At 28.4% G+C, this 10,861-nt stretch overlaps 1 protein-coding gene and 1 long non-coding RNA gene across 2 annotated transcripts; both read left to right on the forward strand.

The window, feature by feature from the left end:
• The first annotated feature begins 773 nt into the window (after nucleotides 1–773).
• LOC104702812 (transcription factor bHLH19-like) lies at nucleotides 774–2,278 on the forward strand. Its single transcript, XM_087457271.1, has 3 exons — nucleotides 774–1,335; nucleotides 1,471–1,848; nucleotides 1,956–2,278. Exons 1-3 carry the CDS (start codon nucleotides 892–894, stop codon nucleotides 2,022–2,024), a joined length of 891 nt encoding a protein of 296 aa, XP_087313397.1. The 5' UTR covers nucleotides 774–891; the 3' UTR covers nucleotides 2,025–2,278.
• Nucleotides 2,279–9,400: 7,122 nt separating this feature from the next.
• Nucleotides 9,401–10,489, forward strand: LOC147941814 (uncharacterized). The gene is made up of 3 exons (XR_015560871.1): nucleotides 9,401–9,657; nucleotides 9,746–9,815; nucleotides 10,061–10,489. It is a non-coding gene; the product is annotated as an uncharacterized LOC147941814 (long non-coding RNA).
• The last annotated feature ends 372 nt before the right edge of the window (nucleotides 10,490–10,861 follow it).

The raw sequence follows: 10,861 nt of genomic DNA on the forward strand, positions 1-10,861 counted from the left end.
TTTACGTATAATTTAAATATACAGATTTTACGTACGTGCTGAATTGTTTGCTTTAATATTAGTTTGACGTGAAATCTAAGTGAAAGAAAAATAAGAGAATTCTCCACTGTTACGATTTAAAAGAAGCTTATGACACCTGAAAATGCATAATTACAAAAAAAAAAAATTACATCATGGACAGTACGTGGTGTTAGTGTGAAAGAATAAGTGGACTCCATCTTTTACTCCAACGAGTATTCGTACTATACTATACATCAGATCCATAATATTTTGTAACATTTAGTTGATGTTCGATTAGACTTGATTCATTTGATTCGGTTCATAGGACACCCCTCTTAAATTAACTTCTAGATTTAATTATGCATTGTCAGGAGCATCCTACAAGAAAAAAAAAAAAATCACATCATGGACTGTACGTGTGTTATGCGCGCATGCATGTGTTCATATTTATGAAAATAAGATCTAATTTAAGTTCGAATGAATATAGAGCCTTTTTTCTTAATGCCTTTTTTCTATATCTGTTGACGAGGCAAAAATATTGGAATCTCAAACCTCTCTAGAAGCCAACAAAATGGTACGATCATCATAGAAAAATAATAAGAAGACTTCTGATTTCGATCAGAGTAATTATACTTTAATTCATATAAACGTCACGTTTTTATGCATATAAACAATCTGGTCAACGTAATTATAGGGGTGGAGAAAAAAGAAAATAAAAAACTAAGCCGCGTCTCGTTGTCAATATATAAAGAGAACACCTGAAAACACTTTCTATTCATAACCCACTTTTCCCAAAATTAACAAATACGTTTCTCGATTTGTCTTTTAATCTTGTCTTAATCAGGATAATAGCTTGTTATTTCTTTATCGTTTATTACTTAATAATTGGATATGGAAGAAGACTTCAGATTAGCCGATTTCTCACTCGAAAACATTGATTTCGACTTTAATATTTATGAAGAAAACATTAATCTCTCAGCTAACGAAGCGGATATGGATTCAAGGCAAGCTCATCGTTCATCACATTTTGATCATCAGATGCATCTTGAGTTCCTCGGACAGAAGCCGAAGTCTGCGGTGAAGCCTATGATGAAGATCAACAACAAGCCACGAGTGATTTCTTTCGACTTCTCTAGTAATGTTTCTTCTTCCCCAGCTGTGGAAGAGATCATTATGGACCAATTGGTTGGACGTGGTACCAAGAGAAAAACATGTTCTCATGGCACAAGATCTCCGGTTCTTGCTAAAGAACATGTTCTAGCCGAGAGAAAGCGCCGTGAGAAGCTTTCTGAAAAGTTCATTGCTCTCTCAGCTCTTCTTCCCGGGCTTAAGAAGGTATGTCAATCTCTTTTGTTTTGTTATATGTTTACTAGGCACTTCACAGTGAAGAATCATGCATAGTAAAAATAATTTAGTTTCATTATTATCAATTGGTTTTGAGAATACGGAACTCTCTTGTTGTGTTTTTAGGCAGACAAGGTAACGGTTCTTGATGACGCGATCTCACGTATGAAACAACTTCAAGAACAATTAAGAAAGCTCAAGGAAGAGAAAGAAGCAACAAGAGAAATGGAATCTATTATCCTTGTGAAGAAATCTAAAGTACTATACGATGATGAGCCTAACCTATCATCTTCTCCTTCATATCATAATCAATTCGATCAAGCGTTGCCAGAAATCGAAGCAAAAGTATCCCAAAACGACGTTCTCATCCGGATCCATTGCGAGAAAAGCAAAGGACGTATGATTAACATACTAAACACAATCGAAAATTTTCAACTGCGCATCGAAAATAGTATCGTGTTACCATTTGGAGACTCCACTCTCGACATCACTGTCCTTGCACAGGTAAAAATCATTTTTAATAACTATCTATATGGAATACTAAAAATGGATAAATTGCAATATAACATTGATGTTTTCGTTAAACTGATCTTCTTATTTTGATTTGGCAGATGGATAAAGATTTTTCGGTGAGTGTACTTAAGGATCTTGTACGGAACCTCAGACTCGCCCTGGTTTAGGATCTTCTTTGAAGCTTTTAGTTACTGACTGTACAAACGATGCCAATGTTTTCGTGAATTTGATGTCGTTTTCTTCTAGGGGTTTTTTCACACGTGTACTACCACGTGTTTGATGAATTTTCTAGCTAGGCGAGGTTCACGTCTTTAGTGGTTGAAACTAAATTGATTAATGTCTATTTTTTGGGATTAATAATGTATATCGAATATGTTATATATGTGGTCGAAACGTTGTTTGAGTTTGTTGATTCAAGCTACTTAAATTAAAAGAGGTGTATATAGTACAAGTTTAACAAAAATAAATTGGCCATATAGTACGAAGAAAGTTAAGTGCAGAAAGGTTATAAAAACAAATGTGTAAAACAAAAAACAAAATGAAAATGAAAAAATGTGCATGGAGTCTTCTCTCCTCTTGAAATTTTTGTTCACCTTCTAGGCCTTATCCTTTTTTTTTATAGGCTGGTTAAAGCATATTTTGTAATTACAATTCTTCTTCACTCCTTAATGGACTTCACATTCATATAAAAAAAAAGAGAGAGAAGAAGTTAGCGTAGCAATCAAATAGGTAATTCATATTATCAAAATGCAATTATTTTTTTTGTAACTTGTTTTATAAGATTTTAATAGTTACGCTAACTTCTCTCTTTTTTTTATATGAATGTGAAGTCCATATAATAAGTGGAATAATCCAAAGATAGATATGTATTGACAAGAAGAAAGAGAAAATACTGTAATGTTAATTATCAGACAATTCAACCACACTATTTTTTAAAATTTATCATTATTATTTGAAACTTAAAAATGAATGCCCAAATTAATTATGATATATATGAATATGTGTTACATTAAATAATTTATGATATATTACAAATCCAAGTATCACAATATTGTGTTTAATAAAAAAATAAAGTTATATTTTGTATTTTTGGATTTATTATCTCTACATGAAAACATTATCATCAGTAATTATTTAGTAATCATATACTAGTATAGTAAAAGGATAAACCATGAATGGGAGGAACGTGACAAAATAGTAATTGCCATACGATTGATCTAAAAACCAATTCTTGGAAAAGGTTATACTCCCCCCAAATCTGGGATACATACTAAAATAATTACGAAATTTAAAATAAAATAAAATAAAATAGCATCGATTTATAATAGATTAAGCATATCACGATTTTATTATTCCTTGGTTTCCGATCTCATATACATGTAGTCATGGTCTCAATTCTCAAAGGTCAACTGTAGCTTAATTTTAGATCAGAATGACACACACACACATCTTCTAAATGGCACATTCATCTTTCTTCTTTAATATAATTTCGAGAAAGCCGTGATCACATGAATCACGTTTGTACTATATAGCAATGCCAATGCGTATTGGCTCAAGATAGACTTCTTAAATAGGTGAGGCTAGCATGATAATGTGACACTTGTCAACTATAACCCTTAGGCCTTAGCCCACCCTCTATGTATGTTAATTATATGATGAATTGATTGAAGCCTAAAATGGAAAAGCTAAAAGATGATATTTCCATTCTTATTATTTATATACACACAAGAATCCAAAACTCTAAAACCATAATAAGGACATCTGTCATTAACATCTTATAGTGAGCGTTCCAAGAGGATCAAATCTGTTATTGACTAGTAACTTTATGAGCTGTCATCTTCCATACATTTTATTTGGCTTGAACGGAACTGTAGCATGCATAGCTGAGTTCCTGTCTTGATCAAATCTAATCAACTCTCGACACTCAAATTAGAAGACAATATTATGTTTATGGTTTGGTTCCCGGGTTTAGAGGACTCCTCATTACTATATATTTTTCCTTTTCAAGTTTTTTAATTAAGGGATGCAGTTAATGTAAAATAGTTTTTTGGTTGAATAACTTCTACATTCATTCAAAACGAGAAAACGTTATGAGCTGTCTCGTACATAAATATTTCAAACCGTTTCCATACATCTGAGGGCTTAAGCTAAACTTCTCATTGCAACTATTTGCATTTGGAAGATCTACACTTTAGTATGTGTTGTCAAAACCTTGTGACATTTCAAAGCCACATTACTTACTTTTCCACAGATTTAACAAGTAGATTTAGAGGAGATGTCAATGTTTTGGTTTGAGCTAGATATAGAGTAGATCTGCTAATGAAAACCTTTTTCACGAGTTGAATAGTTTTATACCGGGACTTCTCTGGATCCTTTAGACCAAACGCTTTCCCAAACCATTCAACACACCACAAATCGTTTTGTGGTTTGAGATCAGAGATCATGTCGAATGAAGCTGATCATCACTAGTATCTTTTATATCACTTAGATACTCAGTCATAGATTTCTTTGTACATCTAACTTTTTATTAGTTGAAACTTGATGTGCTCATAGTTTTAACGTCCTAGTACATTATAGTACTTAGGAACCGAATCTACGGAAGACTGAAAGGTTGCACAACAAACCTACAAAGAACAAAATTACAGACAAAATATATTGGATTGGTTTGAGAACGATTGAAAACTATAAAATAAAGTTTTTTTTTTCGACCGCATACAAAAGAAAGTAAATAAAGCATGAAAAAAAAAATATAATTTACAAATTTATGTATTGTTTACTATAGAGAATATAGAGATAGAAACTGATTAATTAGCAAAGTCCTAAAACTCGAATCACACCTATGTTAAAATCTACTTACATATAACATATCAGTATATCACTACCAATATCTAAGAAACTCAATTACTAAACTTTTGCAGTTAATCATGCATCTAAAACATAGCTCGATTTTCCTCTTTTCTTTGGTCCTCTCCACTTCTCTGTTTCTTGTCACTTTTTTCGGTTTTCGGCATCTCATCACAATATAGGATTGTCAATTATTCTTGTCATCGTTTTGTTCGTATAAATATATTGATTTGAGAGGACACATACTCTCCTTCTAATGTGATGTGGAAAAAATGTTTGAGTGAGCTTAAAAATTAAACAGAGAAATGTGGAAGCACTGAAACATATAATCATTATATATGTTTCATATAAGTATAAGAAAGAAAAGAAGTATATCGATACTATTAAGTACTGAGGTCTATAAACAATTATTGGCTTAGAGAATGAGATATACATGCTTTCGTAAACAAGAGAGAATGAAACTGATAGAGAGAAACGAAGTTTTGTACATACAAAAAAAACGTACAAGAAATACAGAAACGTATTCGAGATAATAAAAGAGCGTGATCACATATATGAATATGAGAAATCACGTGTTTGCTATATATCATCGTCACTAACAAAAAATGTCACGTCAGGAACATTTAATCAATCGTCGTTTGCAAATGAATTGCATTATTTAAAGCGAAGACATTTGTAACCATGCATATACATAAAAGTCTATATTATTATAGAGAGGGCATGAATTAAATAATTGAGTAGATTACCTCACATGTGACAAAACTTAATATGTTTTTTTTGTAGAGCTTTAGAAGGTGTAGGTATTTTTGAGCACGAAAGGAACTATAATTAAACATATGTTACATGACGACTTAGTAGATAAAACATTCATTTCGTTGATAGATCTTAAGTTGAGAATAAATATTTGATCTCTTACTTTCTTTTTTCTTTTCTTGATTTCTTAGTTATATTAACAATTGTAGTCTCACATGATTCACGAGGATAGGAAGACGGTTCCAGAGAAAAGCTAATTAATCATTGCAGGCCTTTTAACCAAATTCATCTATTTATTTTTATCGCCAAAAATGGTTATTATGAAATTTTCCCCCTATTTTTTAATAAGTAAAACTATTCTGTTATGCAAAAATGATATATATAGTACAGTAATCTAAACTATAGAATGTCAGCAATTTTTTTTTTTGTTTATCTAAACCGTAACCTCATAATTCTACAACTCGCTGAATAATTTATTATCGCCATATATTTGATTTAAACAACAACAACAAATATATATATATAATAATTTCTTTTGATGTATAACTAACAAATATATAATAATTTATATTCATGGATAGTATAGAACATGGTTAACATTTAATCTAGTATATATGTTCCACGATAATAAACATATATTTATTGAAATGTTTAGAAAACGACATATAAAACCAATCAAATACTTTTATTTTTTTTATTGATTTCCTATACAATTTTGAAAAGAATTTCCCTTGTGTATTATATCACCTATATAAATTGATATAAATATGACAACAACCAAAATAAAATTCACACATGCGAAGATTGTGATAAAATTACTACATTTACTCTTTTTTATATATCTTTGAATCGACAAGTGAAGCCACACTTCGGTGGAGAAAGTGGCTAAGTGGACTTTACCAGACACATCCTCTACATTTACTTATGTTTAAGTTATTAAACATTTCATCATTTTATAATGTATATTGTTTAAAAATCAAATATCTCTCAAATTTATATAATTACATTTCTTATGATTCAAATATTTACATTAATTTATTTATTATTATGTGTTACAAAAACATTAGTTAAAATTACAAATTCAGTTATAGGTTAAGTGTGGTCCACAAGCACGTCAACTAAGAAATAATAGAATGGACATTAATCACCATTTAGTAGTCACACCTAATTATTCATTTAATTTGTCCAGAGTCCAGACAGATTCAACGGGAGCCTCATATAATTGCATAAACAAGTAGGAGTTATATAGTATCAACTATATTTATCAATATATAAGTACATATAAAATCTAATTTACGTCATGGTGGATCTGTGGTTTTCTTTTATTACTATAAATGATAGCGCTTGGATTATTTTTATATTTTATTATATAAAGTTTGATGTCAAAATTATTTATTAATAAGATTATAACACATGTTAAATATATTGATTAGATGTTGACATGTGTAATTTTTTTTTTAATAAACGGCTAATTATGTTTACAGAATTTTACATGTTTATATTTTTAAAAATTATTTTTCTAAATCAAAAAGGGAAATTAACAAAATCAATATATTTTCCATTGTGTGTTCTTAATAAAATTTGACATGTGTAAGTAAAAACTTAATTCATCAAGCATGTATATTAATCAATAAATAATAAATAACAAAGTTAAAAAGAATAACATAAGTTATTTAATATAATTTTAGTCGGATTTAAATTGTATTTATCGTTGTAATATAAAATTTTATTGTAAAAGAGTACACAAAATCTTGAAAGAATAATGAACTTTAAAAAAAAATCAATACATGATGTGTATTAGTATAGTTTTACATGTTTTATTTTAAAAATTTAATGTATGTAGTAATATGAGAAACCTGAAGAAAAAAATGAGTTTGTAGGAATGAATTTTTGATTAATTGATGAAAATTGACAAAATTATTACTTATGAAATTATGACATATAGAAAAATAAAATTTAGGATATTTTTGGATTTCCAAAAATTTTGTGGATGTTAACTGATTTTTTTACTGATTATTTTTATGGTTAAATTTAAAATACTAACCAATATACATATTATCTCATATGATGCTCATATTATTATTTTTATCAAAATTTTAACTCTAATACATGAAGAAGTGAATTACGGTTTTACGATGATATAGATAGTTAAATGTGATTACTAAACTGAATGTCTAACAATGAAGTTTATTTTACAATAATTTTAAAAAAATATTAATATGTATTATTTTAAAAAATCATTTAATAATATTAGTAATTTTTAAAATGTTTGATTATATAATTTCAACACATGTATTTTTGTAATGCATATGTCAAAACATAAGATAATTCAAAATAAATTATAATTTGTAGGAATGAATCTTCGGCTATTTGATGAGAATGTCTCTATAACTTTATATCTGTTTTTATTTTACAAATTTCGCTCATTTAAAATTAATTTAGACATGAGTTAAAAATTAATACTTATGAGATAACAACATAACAAATATATCTTAAATAACGTTGATTCAGTTTTTTTTTGCGAATTATATTTTGTTAATTTTTATTTGTATTCTCAATTTTTACTAAGATATAGTTTGATATGATGTATTAATTGTGTTTGATATAAAATATTTAATTCTATGCATTAAGATGAAATGTGTAATTAAACTTAAAATATGATTTATTATGATGGTATAGATATTTAAATGGTACTCGCTGTCCCATAAGAGTTTTTGGGTAAAAGCACAAAGATTAATAAACAATAAATATTATGTTACTTGTTAAATTTCAACCAATAAGAAAATATACTGCATAGTTCAAATAGTGTTAAATTGTTATATTAATAAATATTATACATAGAAATTTGAGAAAAAAATATAAAACAAAGCAAAAAAAGACTTAAAACTCTGATATAATGGAACTAAGAGAGTGTTAAAATGAAATATGAAAGGTTCATATTCAATAATTAAAATTTTACAAGATAAAATTTAAAAATATGTATATTACTACTTAACTAGATATTCACCCGCGGTACACCGCGGGTCTATATTTTTAATTAAAAAATAGAAAATATAATTTATTTATTATATTACATATATATGTAAATAATATATTTTCTATTTGTTGAATGTACTATAATTATGTATTGTATAATTTCCATTGACTACATGTTGTTGTTTATTATATATATCCTTATTGGTCATTAAATTTAATTTAGTCAACAAATATACAATTTTTTAATTGTTATTTTTCATTTACAATGTAGAGATAATAGTATTACATAATATATTATAAATTTATAATTATATGAATATAATATAATTTGACTTTGTATTTTTTGTTGTTTTATTTCTATATTATTTAACACTTTTGTATTTATAGTTGTGCAAGTTGATTATAATGGTGAAGTGTTTATTATGTAAAGTTTGATTTACATCAATTGTTTCTTATTAGTATTGATTGAAAATCTAAATATTAATAATATATTAGCTTCTAAAAACATTTCAATGGAAAAAAAAAATTTTAAAAATAATAATTGGGCTTGTTCGGGCCCAAAAATATTGGCCTGATGTTTTTTTGTCCGAAAAAGAAAAAAAAAAATATTTTGTTTTATGTCTTGATCTCAGCTCGATCGATTATTCTTTCCTTATCGTCTCCGTCTATATGGTTTTGTAAACCTGAGTAATCAAAATTCCATTGTTTTGATTCTTCATCGTTTTTAATAGAACAACAAAATAATTTAGTTTCTCGTTTTACATCTAAAAACATGCTTTATCAAAAAAAAATTTGAGCGTTTTCATTCCCTCAATTACAGATCTATTCAAAGTAATCCAATTGTTCCAGGTAAATTTATATATTTTTCTGTTGATTTCTATTTTAATTGCTTCCGAATTTGATGTTGGGTTTCCAATGTCCAATCATTTCTGTACTGAGAGATGGTAATAGATTGGTTGTTAATCAGTTTGTAGGTTGTTTGAATTTTGGGAAGAGTTTCGGTGAGGATTGCGTCTTACACTAAAGTCAGCCATTGATTCTTACTTATCAGATATGGATGTCGTTTGAGGATTCTTCTAACAATACAGATTTCTAGATTTCTTAAGAAACATGTTTTTTTTTTAATAATGTTAATGACTAATGGTGCACTTTGCAGGGTAGATTGAAATTTTAAGGAATCTCTAACCAAAGTGTCTATAAAAGTTGATCAATTTCAAAGTTAAGATGGTGAGTAGTTGATGAACCTGTTAAAATTCTGCATATAAACCTTACCGATACTGTTTTTTATATAACTAATTGTTGTTTGTTTCCTCAGAGTGAAGTTCAGTGCCTGGTGAATCTACTGGTACCATCACTTAGCGTCTTCAAATTTATTCCAGACTGAGGTTAGTAATCTATTTCTTTTGATCACTAAAGTTCGTATTAGAAAGTTGATTAGGTTCTGTGAAATCAGTTTTTAAAATTGAAGTTATTTTCAAACAGTTTAATCAATTGGCTTTGACAGACATTCAAATAAGTTTTGTTGAAATGACAAAGCTAAATGTAGTTACCAACAGGGAGCTTATTCGCGTACTTGGTAACCAACTCCTTCTTAACTGATGCATGAATTTTTTTGCCCTACAATGTGTAGATATAAATAATGCATTAGTTGAACCGCGGGAGAACATGTGGATTTGTTTCATTAGCAAAAGAATTGAGAAATTGTTCTTACCAGAGAATCTGAGACAATCAACTCAAGAGATTCACCAGTACTTTGACGCCATAGGAAGGCAAAAGTAGCAGCCATTGGTGATGGAAAAGTGTTTACGGTTTCTTGTGGGTATTGTATGAGTGTGGTTGCTTATGTTAAGTTGGGTTGGCAATGTTACATATTTATAGGATTATGATTAGGTCGAGTAAATGAGATCCGTTTAAGGAGAAAAAATATTAGAGTTAGCGAATAATAAGGGAGATAATGAGTATAATTTTGGTTTGATAGAATATTAGTGGAATATGAGATATTTTGGTTGTAAATGCTGTTTCTTTGTTTTGATTTTGAAGATATGTTGGACGGTTAAAATTTTTCGAATCAAGAAGATAAATCGGAAATTTCGGCGTCCATCAGATCGAAGGAGAGTTAATATGATAAGTAAACGATAAAAATTGCATAGATTGTGTTTGTGTAACCTTTCTAATAATTTAGTCAAAAGTAATAGTATAAGTATCAACAACGCACCTGCAATTAATCTTTTCGAATACCTTTTTACTTGACATATTAGAATGTGCTCAAAAACAACCTTTTTCTGTTTCTAGTGATCTTGTAGTTTTTTTTGTACTACTCATTTAATTATGGGCCAATTTACCCACTAACCAAATTCAAACATATAATTAAGAATATAATATATTATTTGAAAAAAATTAAGTAAATAACATGAGTGATAGGAAAAATTAC

This window comes from Camelina sativa, chromosome 7 (genome assembly GCF_030686135.1).
Source record: "Camelina sativa cultivar CO46 ecotype springtype chromosome 7, ASM3068613v1".
In the NCBI taxonomy this organism is placed as follows: Eukaryota; Viridiplantae; Streptophyta; class Magnoliopsida; order Brassicales; family Brassicaceae; genus Camelina; species Camelina sativa.